At 40.5% G+C, this 17,823-nt stretch overlaps 1 protein-coding gene and 1 long non-coding RNA gene across 7 annotated transcripts in view; one reads left to right on the top strand and one right to left on the bottom strand.

Annotated features, from left to right (window-relative positions):
• BMPR1B (bone morphogenetic protein receptor type 1B) overlaps positions 1-17,823 on the bottom strand; it is a 259,932-nt gene that overhangs the window by 30,472 nt on the left and 211,637 nt on the right. For 5 of the 6 annotated variants that reach the window (XM_068681764.1, XM_068681766.1, XM_068681765.1 and 2 more), the window contains one exon: positions 3,251-3,407. In XM_068681764.1, coding sequence (XP_068537865.1) covers positions 3,251-3,390 — 140 coding nt within the window. In that variant the 5' untranslated portion in view covers positions 3,391-3,407. Of the gene's footprint in view, positions 1-3,250; positions 3,408-14,703; positions 14,824-17,823 lie in introns of those variants that run through there. The other variant, XM_068681768.1, reaches the window with a different exon arrangement.
• Positions 55-12,851, top strand: LOC137856409 (uncharacterized). The gene is made up of 3 exons (XR_011096430.1): positions 55-168; positions 9,407-9,459; positions 10,814-12,851. It is a non-coding gene; the product is annotated as an uncharacterized lncRNA (long non-coding RNA).

Raw genomic sequence — 17,823 nt, 5'->3', positions numbered from 1 at the left:
CCCTCCTCCCTACACATGACCTTGCCCAGGAGCTCTATTTAAGCTCAGGTCCAAGCTATGCAGTACAAGGATGCCTGTCTCCTCCTCTATCTGCTGCTGTTTGTTCCTGGAGCTGGCTGACCACTTGCTATAGCCATCAAAAGACTCCAGGCCATCTGCTGCGTTCAGGTACCCTGGGGGGAGAAGGGTAAGGGTGGATGAGGGCACGGCTAGCCCTAGCATTACCCTCTGCTCATGGCTTGGTCCACCAGGCAGAGCAGTCCCTTACTGCTCCCTGCCACTAGCTCTCTTCTTGAGGAACTATCCATGTAATGGGTCTTCTAGAACTTGGTGTGCTTGTGGACTATCTTACCTTAAAGTATATCCTTCAAGCAAGATACTGATTTGCTGTGGGTATAGAAAACAATGTGAATTTGAAGCTGTGGTGTTATTGATAACTTCCTAAAGTATTATTATACTTAAGCTATAGAAGTACAGAGAGAGTGGAAATGTATATAGGAACACAGCAGGCTGTTCAAGGATCTGATACACTTGTGGCTTAAGAATATTGACTTCAAACTTCTAGAAACACAGCTATAGAAAGGATTTCAAACGGCCACCAGATGGCCTCATTTTTATATAAACTCTCAAGACACTGCTGCTACAGTCAGCTTCTATAACCTGATAGATAAATACTTGTGGTAGTGGACTAAAACCTTCAGGTGGGATGGCAGACTACTTCCCATAAGAAATTCCCTAACAGTGACTGTGATAGGGATACCTCTTATTCTAAGAGGTTTAATTAAAGCACACCTGGAAATGCCTTCCCATTGAACTCTGAGAGCTCCCCCTTGCTCCTGGGCACACAAAGCTTCCCTGCTTCAGTGGGAGCTTCAGCAAAGACAGCATGATGCTTTGCTGAGCTCAGGCAGCTGAGAGACCTGTAGGCCTGACTGCAGCTCAAGTCTTAACAGATTCTCAGAGATGCTGAGAGGATTCGATTTTCTGTAAAATGTAGAAAGCTTTTAGTGACTACATCTGAGGGAGGAAGATAATTAATGCAATAACTTTTAATCTGAACAGTTCACTTATTCTTCAGTCAAACAGCACAATCGATACTACTTGAACTTCACCATAGTGAAGTTGCCTTTATAGTGATGTTAAATAACAATTCCTGAGTGCTTTCAAACTGTGCCAATAGTCATTCAGGCTAACAGGAAAGTTACAGACTGACTAGCAGAATGATCCCCAACACAGAGATAACTAATAATCCCTGCTGACCTGAGCAGACTTGGTCAAATCATTTGAAAGCTGGTCTCAACCCAGGCAGCTAACCAGATACCTAAAAACTACTTTCTTAATGTTAGACTTAAAACTCCCTCAATACAAGTTCCCTTTAAATCTTTCACCCTTAATTCCATCTGAACAGTTGGGAATTGAGGAAGTAAAATATTAGACTAGAGGTTAAGGATATATAAGAAAAACAAAGGATACTGTGCCTATTTTCCTTTGACTCTGCTATTGCCCTCACCCCAAGGTATGGGGAGCCACAGCAATTCTTACTATTCTGAAAAAGGAATATTGCTGGTAAACCATGAAAGTGAAGTATTGAATTTCAATTAAAAATGTTAGGCTTGTATTTCTCTGAACTTTTCACCAATTATACCATAGCTTGTTGGGCAAGGTGGGCAGCATTCAGCTGACAGCACAGGATAGGATAAATGAGTAGGTCTGCATGAAACGTGTCTTTTGGCTGACATTAAAAAACAACAATGTAAGTGCTGTTTGTGAAACAATGTGCAACCTCAGGCCTACCCAGCTGAAGTATAAGCCTTGTTCAGTGGGTTCCTTAGCATGGATTCTCTTGGGCTTTACAATTCATGGACTTAAGTCATCTGCATCTTTGCTGTTTACTGCATGTAAGATAGCACGTGTGAAAGCAGTGGCTCTGGCTGGGCAGGAACAGGAAACAGCTGAATCACACTGCAAATTGGTATCTCAGAGGGTTTTTACAACTCTTTAAATGGACTGCCATGTGAGAGCAGTTAGGTCCAACATTTAGGTTGAGCATGGGTTTGAAGGAAGAGGGTAGAAAGAGGGAAGTAGTATTCATGGCTATCAACCAGAACTTCAATATACTTCAGTGTGAAAATGGAGGCCAAGCAGAACTAAGGCTACAAAATGCTCAAACCCAACAGCAATCTGGTCTTCAGCAACCTCAGGGATTTCTCCACCCATCTCTTCACTCTGCTGTGAAGAGCTAGCCAATACTGACATGGTGTTAGACTGTCTCACCTCAGATATAACTGCATACCCAGTCCTGTGGCCTGCTCTGATGCTTTTTGCAGACCCTCAACTCTACTAGACTATAGCAGGTAGTGAATATCTCATATTTTACTTGTTTTAAGTAAAGAGAAAAAAGTTGAAACAGATCAAGTGCTCATCCTTACCTTGCTTCAAAGGCAAACTGTAACACCTGATTTGGCATGAGATGCGTGTAGACAAGTACCCTCATTCAGCAGTAATAGTGCATGTGCTGCAGGAACACCCTGCAGCAAGAATTGTATTTGGGGTGGGGAAAGAGCAGCATGCTCCTACTGCAGATACTTTTGGTTTCCTCTCCTGGTGCAGGCAGTGTCAGTGTAATACAGAGCCAACCCTTCAAGGGTGACAGGACTGCACAGCTGGACATGCCTCTCCCAGGGAGGCAGGAAAGTCTGGCTTCTGACCCCTGGGGAAGCAGACTCTAACCCAAATGAAAGTCTGTATTACTCTAACCAAGCACTGCTGCATAAAACAAGAGTACACAGCTATTATAAGAAAATACTCAACATTTCACCTCAAAAGAGACCTTTATTCTGTGTTGGAAACAGGAAAAAACAAAGGCTTGAGGGCCTACAAGAGACATTTCAGCTGTTGTTAAAAAAAAAAATCTAGAGCAGGTTTCTTATAATAAATGGTGCTTCATGAAGAGTGATTATAAATTTATAAGCATTTACAGATGCATCAGTGTATCTCCATTAAGTCCCCTCTCATTAACTGCACGTACCTCTTAAAGACCAGCTCCTACCTTTCATATGAAAAGAATTAATACAAGTATCCAAAACTTAGTGTGAATACCCTAATATTAAAATATAGATGTGTAGTAAGCATCTAGGCTAAAAAAAAATCCAAACTCTTAAGTGTAAACAACTCATTTGTTCAAACAAGAACTGCAGAGTGACCACAAATGAATTTTCCCAGGCTTTACAACCAAATATGTTTCACAAACCTGCAGGTGCTGTTAACAGAGTCCTCTGGACAATGGTGATGGCACTGACAAGACAGCTTCTTCTGTGGAGGGGCAGGTGCTGTGCTCTCACCATCTTTTCTGCTTTCCATGCTCAACTTGCTGGAGCTTCTCAAGGGCATGTTGTCCAGAAAACTGGCTGGAAATTAAGGGGGAAGAGAAAAAATTCAAAGCATGATTTCAAGACTTTGAATGAATGGTTTAAAGTATTCCTACCCATCAAAATTTGAGAAAGCTATTTGAACCAGGAATTCACTACAGAACAGTTTTCTCTAGATGCCTCTGAAATAGTCACTGTGGTGTGTGAGGTTTACTGGGCCTCAGCAACCTTAGATCAAAGGTGCTGATGTTCAAGTTCTGCTGCTGGCAGCATTGCAGAGAGGTGGTGTGCTTTTCAGATTGTGGAGTGTGGCTTTTCTCCTACTGCACTACATAGGTCAGATCCTTGATTACACCTTTGCACTTTCTTTATCTCTATACTTGGCGCACATCTATACTCACTGAAACTAAAACAGCAGGATTTACAGTACTCAAGGCAGAGCAGAACATGGACATGCAATTTAGCAAAGATTTAACAGAAAGTGATGTTCTTTCAAGTTCAACAGCACTTTGTCACTGAGTTGTACAAGCATCACTTGAAAGACAAGGAAAAATAGTTCATTTATATTCTTTAAAAATCTATAAACCAAGTCAAATGCAAGAACATGTCCTTGAATGAAAAAAGCTGAAATCCATGGAGGTGATTACTCCTGAAAATATCAGGGTACTGAAACTTGGACTTGGTGCAGTAGAGCTGGAGATGCTGGTGAGGGGCTAGGAGCTGTTTAAGTGACTTGCTCTTCCCCCTGCCCCAGTTCTACTCAAATATCAGCTTTCGGTGCTTGTGAATATTTTAAGCCTCAAAGACAATGAGATCAGCATAAAAAGCTTCAACTGGCAGTTTCTCACTTTCCTCTTGCTTCCCTGCAAGAATCCTTACTAAAGGCTCCCTTATGAACACAGTCTCCAACAGAGCAGTTGAAGAGCAGGCTTGAAATTCTTCATTTACTGTTAAGTCTTCAGAAACAATTGGCGTTATTATACAACACTGTTTAGCTCTAATTAAAATCCTCCTCGTATCTCCATCACCAGGACTGATATATTGTGGAGCTGACAGAAAACTCCATCCTCTTCAACTCCCTAGGGAGAGATGGGGTAGACAAACAGGCAGAGGTGATGGGAACAAGCATCTACTTGATGGGCTTAGATGGAAAGCAATGACTGAGAACAAGCTGAAAGACACTGAAGCAGAGACTGGAGAATGAGCAGGGCTGATCAAGCAGCCCATGCCCTTAGGAGGACTAAGGAAGCCTACTCTATGCTTCTGGGCATGCATGCATGTTACCTCCCAGCTTCATGTCCTGCTGTCTTCTGCCAGTTCTGGCAGGAAAGCCTTGCATATGAAAGGCACTGGCAACAACTAGCAGGTATGCTCTAGTTTTCTTCACCTGAGCTGTCCTTAGCAAACTGAGGGAAATGCTGAAACTCATTAGCTCTGAGGAAAGTGGGGCTTCCTACTTAAAGACATAGGATTCTAACAAATGTTAGCTTTGTGAAGATCATGCGCTCCTTGCATATTAGTATCAGGGTGATGCACAGGAAATACAATCATTCACCATATCAGATTATAACATCTGTGAAATACAAAACTCATATGGCTTGATCTTTAGATTTCTTCAGTACCTATACATCCCATTGAAACCAATTTGAGGTTTTGATTAGCTCAGCTCTTCAGAAAGTCAAACCAGAAAACTCATTACAAAGCATACACAAACTATGGGCTTTTAACTCTTGTACCCAGCATCAAGATATTAATTGCATTAATGACACAAGTGGCAGTTGAATATACTTCTAAAATCTTGAAAAAATTAGAACTCAGTGGTTTAGTTGACTCGGGATGCATAGCATATTTATTTGCTCATAGCTGTAACTTAAGATGCAGCAGGTGTTTAAGGGAAAATGCAGTGTTTGTTTCTCACAGCATAAAATTTTAAAATGCAGCTTGTATACAGCAAATTAGTATCAGGAGATGTTTGCTCCCTGGGTCACAGGATTAGAGATGAAATAAGTTCTTTCAATCAGACCTACTTGCTTGCTGCTACATGGGGAATATTCAATTATTAATATTCTTGTCAAGAATTTTCAAACTTCAAGCTCATAAAGCAACAAAATGACCTTCTAGCTCATGAGGCAACTGAGTGAAATCCTGTGCCCTCTGTAAGGGCTTCTTCAACACAATATCTACAATTCCAGCAGGGTTTTTCTTCAACAAAGAAGGAATCCAGAAATGGAAGCATTTTACACCTAGCATTTAAAAAACAAAAAAAAAAAAAAGGAAAGGCTTCAGCACTTTGAAACCTTTTTTTTTTTTTTAAGAAAAAAAGGTTAACATATGTGCAACTGTAAGTTAAACTTATTGAAAGACGTAACACACAACTAAATAAGTAAGAGTTCTGCCCATAGCTCATTAGGGATAGGATCAAGAACAGCTTCTGCAGAACTTGCTGTAAACAGCAGCTTACATCTCTAGACCCGTTTGTATCTCTGGATAAAATGAGGCAGGTGGGAGCTGCTGAACTATAATCTGAAATCTGAAATGCTGTCAAAACCACAGGTGGCTGTTGAGAGAGATAGTTTGGTTTGAGAAAACTTAGTATGATTTAGGCTGCTTGGTATTCATACTTACACTTCCAAGAGATTGAAATAGGGGATGTAGCCTAAGATTTTGTTTCCTGGTCACGTCCAGGTCAAAACTAGTGGAAAATCATTGCAGTTCAGTGTCTAATGCATGAAATCAAATATAACTAAGAGATATGAGTAGGATACTCTCAGACCCTTTTTCATCTTCTATAAAGAAAAATTCTTCTTGCTTTGTCTTGTTTCTTTCCTTAAATTCATGAGTCCTAGCTAAAGAGATGGGCTCTTGCCTCTGAATTTCAGAGGTCCCACCCAACAGGTGACTGAGGACCACTTAGGAAATCTCCTGCTCAGTTAGAATTCAGGAGACCCCCCACTGAAACTGTCTGACTTCAGAGCAGAAAGGTTTTCAGCAGTCCCTTCCAAAAACTGACTTGTAGAGAGAATCCCATCATGACAAGAGCTTTCCAGAGTCTGGAAACAAGTTCTTCCTGATTTCAGGTGTGAAATGCACAGTTGAGATGGCTAACAGCCTTCTGCTCTTGCTTTTGCTGCCACGCTGTAACAAACACGTCCTGTTCATGCAGACCTGGCTCTGTCTCGCAATTAAAGGGCTTTGTCTAGCCTGTTTGGTGTTGAAAAGCTCTCTGAAGGACCCATGTCCAAGTGCCCTGAATGCAAGGGATTCTATCCCATCTGAACTTGGCAGCTTCTCTGCTATACCCTATTCTGTTGCTTATAGCCAGCTTCCCATCCCTACTGAACAGAGGACAAGATAGAACAACTGCAGAAAAACAGAGGTAGCAGAAGAAAGGTTCTTGCACACGGCTGAGAAACTCACTGGCTACACTGGGGAATTAAACAGTTAAGAGTCTGTACATTCAGACCGATACAACATCAAATTCAGTTGATTTTTCTCAGCTTATCTACTGCAGCTCATGAGCATGTACAAAGTACCTTCCACCACAATAACAGGCAGATGTCCACCAGGGCTCCGACCTCTATTTGGAGTACTGCTTGTGAGAGAGTTTCCTTTGTAGGGATGAAACCACTCAATTGTGATGTGACAACCTCTGTTATGAATGTCCACTGAGAAGGGCAATTGTGTGCCCAGAAGAGGTATGGCTGTTTTTCTTATTGTGTTTTTGTTTTTTTTTTTTCCAAATGTTAGTGTCTATCTGTAGCTTCTGTGCTTCACCAGAGGTTCTCTACCATATCTGAAGGCTAACTTTACCAAAAGGTGAGACTAGGAGGATCATGAAGTCAGCAGGAAGAGTGAGGAAGACATTGTAATATGCTGTAAAATGGAAGTCCTACCTTACTATAGGAATGACTAATGTGTCTTGTCTAAAATCCCACTAACCTCCATGTCAACAAATACGCTGCCTTAGAAATATTCTTCACTTTTGGTTCCCATCCCTCCTAGACTTCACGGTAATCTTAGAGCACCAACTATCTAAATACTAAATTCCCCTTTCCAGTGTGTCAAACCCCTTGACTGTTATTCAATTTCTCTCTTTCATGATAGAAAACTGATTACATAGCCTCACTCCACAGCCGCAGTGAAGTCTCCCTCAGGATGAGATACTTGTTTTTTAAATGATGCTGTCTGCAAGATGGCTTTCTTTTTGTGTCTGTGGGTACCACCATCTATTTAAGCTTCTCTGCATTGATCCATGTAAGAGCATAAAAATCTCATCTAGAGAGCACATCTCCTAATATACACTCAGTCCTCAAGCTCTCTGCTGTGGCTGCCAACAAGTACGCCAACCCTTGCCAGCTGTAGCCATAGCTATGCAATTTGGACAGGAATTTCTCCACTAGAACCTGGATAAAGCCCAATAACTCATTTCACACAGGCCCAGAGCCATCGGATGGTAATGACTTTTGGGCACTACCCTGATTCAACAAGTCCAGTAATGAAGGAGGTGAAAAGCTCTGTACTCTGTTACTGGAGTCCAAATCTTAAACCACCCTGTTCCCTGAGGATAAATAATTAGCAAGAGTTGCCTCAACAGATTGCCTTCTGTGCCACAGCCATGTGATTTATGTGCTAGCCATCCAGTATAAAAGCAGATCTTCTATAACTTTTGCATGGGTTTGCCAGGAGTAAAAGCCAGACTTGTTTCTTATTCAAATAGATATTAATGTCCAAAAACAATTAAAGAAAAAAGTACTATGATCATTATTCTCTCTACACAGTATTTGAAGCCTCATACTAACACAGTATGATCCATTCATATTTTCCCATGCTTATAAAAATAAGTAGCTTACAGCATTCACTGACAGTGAGATACGTTTGCTGCTTCTGAGAAGGTACACGTAGGAAGCTTTGAGTATTACGGAAAGGTCCTTTGGACTGGAAATTAAATACACAAAAGCATCTGAACAAGAATTAAAGAAAACCTCTAAATCTACTTTAGGTCAGAAGGCGGCAAAACAGTCAACTTGATAGAGTTTCCATTCAATGGTTTTAAGCCACAAGGTTACTTCATCTACAGCCTGCGCTGGCCTACACAGCTTTTCATCAAATCATACTTGTATTAAAATATGAAACTATCACACGACACCCTGCTAGGGTTTCCTATACTACATGATGAAATGCAGCTTGATGACTTCCCACCAGGCCAGTGTTAAACCATTGACATGATTGTTTTAAGAGAAAGGGAAATAACTAACTGCTAACTCACTGCACTTTGCAGTCATCAGATAAAAGAATTTCCATGGGATATTTTTTGGCAAATAGTCAGTAATGAAAACACACCACAGTTCAAGAAGTTGAAATAAATTATACCTCTTAACTCAGCCTGATCCACTGTGTAAAATGGTCAAGAGGTAACAGTAAAACATTTTTTATTGGTGACAATCATAATAACAAAGAAGGGAAAAAGGATCATGACAGTCTCATTTAGCTGGATGTTCAAGGCTACCATATAAAACGAGGAAAGGCCAGATGCCAAGACCTGCACAATTGATTCAAAACCACAGTAAACAGAATCTGGCATTAAAAATACCAGAAAAATGAAAACAGCATGTTCTTTTTCAGTGTATTGCACTAGTGAGCTTCAAATGAGGTTGGCATCAAATGGTGATTGAAAATAGCTTTACTCTGGTATACATATATCCATTGTAATAAATTGGCATACTAACAAAAATAGCAACGTTGGGTTTATCTTGTGTGATTTGCATCATTTTATACCTCTGTTGGAGTTGCTATGCACCAAAGCATGTACAACATTCTCATCTCTATAGTTCAAAATTTGGGATGTTTTTGCTTTCATTCACGATGCAAATAAGCAAGGGTTACAAACAGATATAATTTAAACAATTTGTCAAGGCAGTTTTCTTAAATTAAAAATAAATAACTTGTCCCTATCATTGGAACGTCACTGAGTACGTATATAGCTATATCTGCTACTAATTTAAAAATGTTTTGTGGTGTTTTTTTTTTTTTTCTTTCAGAAAATGCTTTAGCATTTGGCTTGAACAGGATAAGCACCCTTCTCCCATAAAGTGTGAGTAAACCATCTTAATCATACTTGATATTATTAACTAAATTAGTTAAGTTCAGCATGGAATGTAACAAGCTGTGACAAAACCACTGAGACGAGACCCCTCAAATTAATGCCATATTACTTGTAAATTAAAATTGCAAAGGCTTCTTTGGTGTCACAACCCATGGAAAACTCCCATATAATTTGCTGTCCACCATTACATCACAGTTTGATTGAGTGTTACTTTTTCCTGGTTTCCTCTCACTTTTGCTATCCACAGTTAATCTGTGTCATTTTTCACTTGGAAAAAAGGAGAACCCATTGGTTGTGTTCTTATAACATGAGATACTGTACCAACAGATAGAAAAAAGCACAAAAGAAAGACTTATTTCAAAATTCCAAAGGAAAGACCATGCAAAATGTTTCAGCCTGTCTTACCAGACATAGTGAAGCTATATACCCACTGTAACTTTGCTCTACTAAAGAATTTCTACAGTTCTATTAAACCCTCCACTTAATTCTACTGTTCATAATCATCTAGTTCCACTTGTAATTGTTCCATTCTAAAGAGAAGCTTTTTAAATATAAATTACCTTTTCATTCATCTCTGCAAATGTTAAAGTATTTCACATCCTCAGTAAGACATCAAAATATTTTCCTTTCTTTCTAATCTCTTTTTGAGAGCACAGCAAATCTACAGGTAGTATATACTGGACCTACCATCACACTCGTCTGAATTGTGTGTTCTTGTCCCATTCAATATGAATAAACATTTTGCAAATGTTTATGGAAAAGTGCTACTGTTTTATGCATGCATGAGGGTAATAAAACTGGAACACCAAGGCAAATATTCCATAAACACTAAGATCCAGGGTCCGATCTGAGAATGACCATCTCTCCTGGCTTCATTCCAAAAAAGACTGAGTCATAAACAAGCATCATCTGTCAAAAAATCAGAGGAGATAAGGTGCAGCTAAATCACACCTGTTCTCCTTGAAGTGTTAGTTATTAAGGTACTACAAAATAATCAGACATTTCAGATGCACAGTAGCTTAGCTTTGTGTGATAATGTGCAGAAATTTAGGTTTGCCATGGTTGAATTACTTTATATAGTTTCATTTATCAATGTGGTTCACACTGAATGCCTACTTCTACTTTTCAAGATAACCTGAAATGGAAACTGTTACTGAATAGTAGCTTACAGCATACAAAGGCAAATTAAATGATAGTCTCGTATTTTTGCCAAATTTGCAATATTCCTTACCACAGGAAACAAATTTAACTATTTCAGTGAAATTTCTTAGAAAGACGGGGGTTATTTTTATCTCATCACTTTTATGTAACAAACCTTTCTTTTTCATTTCTTCCTTGACAGCATCTTGGGACACTGTCGAGCTATTGTAACCAAAATTAATGAACTACACTAACTGAAGCTCAGCTGCAAAACCCCATCTACGAGCATCACTGGATCAAAACAGGGAATGGAAGCTCAGATAACAAGATGTGAGATAAGCAGCCTGGCTGTTAAACTGCAGACAGCATTCAGGGTCTGTGGCACGCTACCTTCAGTAACTTTTCATGGAAAGAGAGACAGGAAGATTGCTATTACAGACCAAAGCTTGTTACGTCTGTTCTTAAGCTGCAAATCCCCACACATTGCAGTTCCCAGCAGCAAACACTGAATGCCACCATCGTGATATTTTGCCAACGCCTTTGCAAGCAATCTTGAAAACCTCCCTGAACACTAGCAAGAGAAAAAGAATTTCAGACAGGAAGCAATACAATCTGATGTTGTTACTACTGAATTATGCTTTGCTATCTGATCTTTAAGAAGGCATCAAAGATTGTAATGGACAAGCTGTAGATTTTTATTTCTTATCATTTCAGATGATATTCTGATTGACTGAGGCATTAAGACAATGAGAAGCATTTAAGAGAAGCAGCAACAGACAGCCTTCACCCTGTGGCGCTCTCAGATGCATTTAATAAATCATCACCACTCCTCTTCCCTTTTCCAAGGAAAAGAAACCCAAGAATGCTATGCCCAGTAGTCAAGATAAATATAGCGGCTGGAAGATAAAAATATCAGCTAGCTCTTCTCACTCCAATGCTAAAAACTGCACCTGTACATTAAAATGTAATGAGCATGTGCCCCTGCCATGCTTGCAGGAACCAGTGCCCTTCTGGCTCATTTGCTTTGGCTGTTCCTCAGTAGATGTGACATACCTTCGGTTCAGCCTAGAGAGCAACCTTATCCGTAGCTCTCAAACTCCTGTTTCAATCCTGCCATGTAATTGTTCCCTCTCGCTTCTCTTAATGAATTGTGTAGAGATCACAAGAAGAAGTAGCTGTTATATAGCTACCTTATAGCATAAGCATGTGCTATTTTTAATGGCATTTCTTAAGGATGTGTTTTAGTGATGGGATTCAGTAGGTCAGGCTGATGATTGGACTTGATGATCTTGAGGCACTTTTTCAACCTAAATGATTCTATAGAATCACAGAATATCCTGAGTTGGAAGGGATCCACAAGGATCACTGAGTCCAACTCCTGGCTCCACACAGGAGTACCCAAAAATCAGACCACACGTCTGAGAGCACTGTCCAAAAACTTCTTGAACTACAGCAGGCTTGGTGCTGTGACCACTGTCCTGGGGAGCCTGTCCCAGTGCCCAAGCACCCTCTGGGTGCAGAACCTTTCCCTAACCCCCAGCCTGACCCTCCCCTGTCCCAGCTCCAGGCCGTGCCCTCAGGTCCTGTCGCTGTCCCCAGAGAGCAGAGCTCAGCGCCTGCCCCTCCGCTCCCCTCGTGAGGGAGCTGCAGGCCGCCATGAGGCCTCCCCTCAGCCTGCTCTGCTCTGGGCTGAAAAAAACAACAGACTTCAACTGATCTTCATACACTTTCCTCTCTAGACCCTTCACCATCTTTGTAGCCCTCCTTTGGACACTCTAACAGTTCTATGTCCTTTTTGTACTGTGGTGCCCAGAACTGCACACAGTACTTGAGGTGAGGCCGCAACAGAGCAGAGCGGGGCAATCCCTTCCTCAACCAACTAGCAGTGCTGTGCCTGATGCACCCCAGAGGATGGGTGGCCCTCCTGGCTGCCTGGGCATGCTGCTGGCTCATGTTCGACTTGCCGTCAACCAGAATCCACAGATCCCTTTTTGTGGGGCTGCTCTCCAGCCTCTCATCTCCCAAACCGTCCATATAGCCAGGGTTGCCCTATCCTAGGTGCAGAATCCAGCACTTGCTCTTACTAAGCTTTACATTGTTGGTGATTGCCCAGCCCTCTGATCTGTCAAGATCTCTCTGCAAGGCCCCTCCACCCTCAAGGGAGTCAACAGCTCCTCCTAGTTTAATGTCATGTACGAATGTCCATCAAGTGCTTATCTACCTACCAGGAGGGCAGATTATTTGGTAGCTGAAGCAAGCATGAGTATGTTTTGATCATTTTTCAGGGGTAAATGCCATTAACACCCCTAAATCACACGTGGTTATGACACGCTCACCAACTCAATTTTGCTGAATGAAGCGCTCGAGTATCTGCAAGACTTTTTCTACCCCAAGGCAAATGCCACCCTGCCAAGTCACCAGGCCAGGCGGTGTTTGAAGTAATTGAACAAGTGACAGGATAAATTCTTGCACTGTTCAGCTGCCAGAGCAGAGAGCGAACTGAACTGACTGCTGCTACTGTTGGCCCAACCACACACACTGAATAGGGGTCTGAGCTGCATGGATAGAAGTAATATGCAATGAAGAAGATCTTTGTGTTTGAGAAGGAGGACTGAGGCACAAAACTTGTCTTCTGCAAACACGGCTGAAAGCAACATAAAATGCCATTGACTTATTCGGTTTGACAGAAAACAAATAAAGTCATTTAAAGGGGGGTGGAAGGCATCTCTATTGCAAACCAAAATTAATTGCATGCATGAAACAACAATAATCAATTCTGACCACAGACGTAAGCGCTATGGTTTTCCCAAAGTGTTTGAGCAGCCTAAAAAGCATTTCCCTGTCTGCACGCTTCAGAGAATCTGCTGAGCTCATCTGCACGTGCCATCCACCCCCGATGGCACTGCCACCAAAGCATCAGTCGGTCCCCTCCGGCAGGCTGCCACACACAGCCACCTCCGGAAGATAGGGATTGTTCTGTCAGGCTCACTGGGTTTGGTAGGCTTGTTTTTTTTAACATGGTCATATGAATATGCATCTAAGGAAGAAATGTTTATTGCGAGCAACACTAGAACTGGCATCCCACATGCACAGCTCCTTGAACAAACATTTTAAGAGTTGTGTGACTATCTTTTCTTAAACATTTTCTATAGAATTTGAAACAAGAAACAATTCTGGATGAGTGTAAAACAGGTCTTTTTCAGCACCCAGCTATATATGAACAGTGATGAAAACAAGCTCTGGGAGAAAAAAATACATTTCTTGTAATTATTTTGGTATTTCTCCTGTTAATTACTGTTTAAAATGCATAGAATAGATGCTGATTTTAATAAGTACCAACATACATTTGCATTATACACTGCCATCGTAACTTTAAAATTAGACAGAAAGGTGCCTATTGCTGAGGCTATAACCAGTCCCGACTCTACAATTTATGCTCAAAATGCAAAGTTGGCATCAAACTTGATCGTTATCACTAAAAAAAAAAACACCTTACTTTTAAATTAATTTCAAAAGCAGAGATTAATCTAAAGGATATTCCCTCTTAAATTGTCAGGCTGAATGACAAGTATTAGGACTTCTAAAAATCTCTTCTTCACTAAAAGGAGAATGGGAAATCTTTTGTTTTAGCTGCAGTATTTTCTCTGGAAATATACCACCTCTCTCCTTAAACCTAAACTGAGAAAAAAAACACCTAAGCGTTTGCAGATCTTTAGGACAACTCCCCAGAAGGATGCAACACAACCTTCAAACACAAAATGCCCCTGGCACACCATGGCCATAGAAGAGAAGAGAGAAGAGGCATGTAGCAAGCAGCAGGCTGCCTGCTGCCCCATGGGACAGCCCCATGCTGCCATGCCTTACTCCAGCTAAGCTGCCTTTTTTTTTTTTTTTCCCCCCCAATCACACATTTTCCCCTATAACCTCTCAGCAAAACTTCATTGTTCTTTTTTTTTTTTTTTCTTTAAAGCACTCTTAAAAAAATAAATTAAATAGTAAAGAAAAAGGAAAAAAAAAAAAAGAGAGAAGAAGAAAACGGAAGGGGGGAAAAAAAAGTGCTTTGTGAGCTGGAATGCTAAGCCATCTACTTACAGGCAGTTTCTGTGGGCTTGCTACATAGCTGCCAGATTCCCCGAAGATGAGAGTCATGTGAGGAGGCAGAGCGTGGTTCAGGGGGCTCAAGCTAAGAAAACACAGCACCGTGCGCTGGGCTAATCCTGCACCTGTGGTGTGTTATTCGGCAGCAAAGAAATGCAGTCCAGGCTGCCTCTGCCTAATGCAGCTCAGCTGTTTTTCTCAGCACTCCCTTTGATTGTAAGCTGGCAAACAATGTTATTTCAACCAGGCACAAAGCAATATTCAGGCCGCATAGGATATGACAGTAGAAAGGTGAAAGAAAAAGAAAAGCCTGGAATTACAAATAAAATAGAGACATTGAGCAATACAGGATTTGTAACTATTTCCAGATGGCTACAAGCAGGTTCCAAAGTTAGGAAGTGAAATGCACACTGGTGCTCCCCTTTCGCTCCCCAGCTCCCTTTAAATTGGGTCTGCCTGAGCCAGGGATACACCACAGTCGTTCTTTTATCTAGCTCAACACAAGGTCTCCAGTCAGTGCAATCAAGAGAAGGGCTGATGGCTTTTAGGCTTCTTGTGGTTTACCTTCTAGGCAAAATAAAAAATGCCACTGGAGAAGAGATTTTAATTAAAACAGATGGCAGGGATCTGCTCTCTATTTTGTTTTCTGTTTTTTTTTTGTTTTGTTTTGTTTTGTTTGTTTGTTTGTTTGTTTTTTAATTATTATTGTTTTTTAAGAGAAGGGGCCACCAAAGAGGTCTTCAAGTCACTGCTAGGATACCTAGCTTTTGAGAGCATGACACCAAAAAAGAAAAAAAAAAAAAAAAAGTAGGAAACTTAACAAGAACTATATGCAAAAAGAAGGAAAATCTGCTCCCTTGTCAGAAAGACGGCAAATATTTAACTCCAAGGTGGAGGCACGATAGTTGAGAACAATCAATTATCCTGATATTTATAGGATAACTAGTACTAAAAATACCCTGCAGTTGTGATCTGCAAATATATTTAACAAAAAATATTATTTAAAAAGAAAACAACGGTCACAGGTTATTGACTTTTTCACATCCTGGGAAGAACTTAGATTTTAACTCTAACACAAGGAAAAAGAATCTTGTAATAGGCATCTATTCCAGATAACAGTCATTTAATACACAATACCTCCTTCATATAACATCTACCATTTCCAAGTTAGTATATAACTGTTGGAGCTGACTTATAGATACTGTTTTTTTTTGATATTAAGCCATAAACATGAGATGCTGCATTCATAATATGCTCATGGGATTTTCTACTTAAACGCTTTTCTCCACAAAATGATACTTTAATTTCCACTCCATTGTTATCTAGTCTAATTCCAAGTTTGGAAACTGTAACAAAAATATGAGATATCTGACCTTTTGAAAATTATGTATCCAATTTCTTGTTGGAAAGTTTATTGCTGTTGCTACTTATCAATGGGATTATTAAAAAAAAAAAAAAAAAAAGAAAGAAAGAAAGAAAGAAAAAGTTTATTTTCTTTAGATAAAATATATGTTTTAGAAGAGTTATATTCCTCAGAGAAAATGTTCAAAACTAATCAGGAACTATCCAAATTTTCAATTGACTTTGTGCAGAAGGGCTCCCTTGTCAGGATGCTGAGTGAAAGCAGTACAATTCCTAGTGCAACAATTAAAGGTAAGTATCTGGATATTCAATGTGATCTATAGAGGAGAAGGTAAGAAACAAGACTTTATACAACAAAAAATAAACCAAATACAATTCCTTAAAAAAAAATATATATATATATATATATATATATATATATTACTCTTGGAAATCCTCTATTTTCTTTTTTTTTTTTTTAAACAATCTTATCCACACTTTCTTCAAGCTATTCAATACTAGCAGACTACTCTCTGCTATCAGAGGTGATGTTTGTATTTTAATTCCTCCATATCATCTGGTGTGTTCCAGCTGCATCCCTACTTTAGAGAACCACTGGTATATGCTAACAAGATCATGTGCACCATGTGTAAGAGATACATGACATATATTCCTCTACCAAGGCAATTTCGTGAGATGGGCTGGCTCAAAACTGCTTGAACTTTATGGTGGTGTTCCTCGCAGCCATCACACTCTCCTCCTGTTCATCTCTCTGAGAGCTTCCCGCTTGTTGCCTTTTTCTTATTATTTTTTTTTTTTACTGTTACTGGGATAGCTGCATGTGAAGGAAGGAGGCCTTCCCTGCCTTTTGGCCTCTTCTACCATCATTTCCATGCTTTCAGACTTCTCCTCCTAAAATTAGGATACACACAGATTCTGAAACGAATTACAAAGCCAATTTGCTTTAAACTTCATGAGGTTTATGTATAATGTGGTAAGTCTAAAACAACCAAAATGATGCAAAGCAGCCCTCCTCTCTCACCCCTACCCATGCTCCCCAGTGACATCTCATTTTACAGCTAGGGAACGAGGACCCAAAGGTCACAGGTTTATTCATCCGGTTAGCTCATGGCTCAGCTCAACTTCACACGTGAGCCCGGGCTTTCCAGGGGGAAAAGCTCTGCATTGTGTTGGAGGGAAGGGAAGGGAAGGGAAGGGAAGGGAAGGGAAGGGAAGGGAAGGGAAGGGAAGGGAAGGGAAGGGAAGGGAAGGGAAGGGAAGGGAAGGGAAGGGAAGGGAAGGGAAGGGAAGGGAAGGGAAGGGAAGGGAAGGGAAGGGAAGGGAAGGGAAGGGAAGGGAAGGGAAGGGAAGGGAAGGGAAGGGAAGGGAAGGGAAGGGAAGGGAAGGGAAGGGAAGGGAAGGGAAGGGAAGGGAAGGGAAGGGAAGGGAAGTCCAACTAGCAGCCCAGGCTTCTCAACTCCAAGAATCAGAGCCCAAGCTCATATCATTTGAAAATGGATCATTAAATCTCAATACAAAGAAATTCAGTGGCTTCTCCAAAGCTTCTACCAGTGTGTGAATGAAGGAAGGAGGACTTACCTACAGTTTTCCATACCCTAAAAGCAAGTGCTAACCCTATGTTATCCACACACCTTTTCATATGAACATCCAAAACAAAGATCAAAACTTATTTAAAAAAAAAGGCAAAAGATTGGAAAAACAATTAAATACAAGGAAGCTGAAGCATAATCGAGACTGATAAAAAAATCTTTA

The sequence above is a fragment of the Anas acuta genome, chromosome 4, assembly GCF_963932015.1.
Source record: "Anas acuta chromosome 4, bAnaAcu1.1, whole genome shotgun sequence".
Classification (NCBI taxonomy): Eukaryota; Metazoa; Chordata; class Aves; order Anseriformes; family Anatidae; genus Anas; species Anas acuta.
Note: the sequence above shows the minus strand (reverse complement) of the source record. Positions and strands in the feature narration are given on the sequence as shown.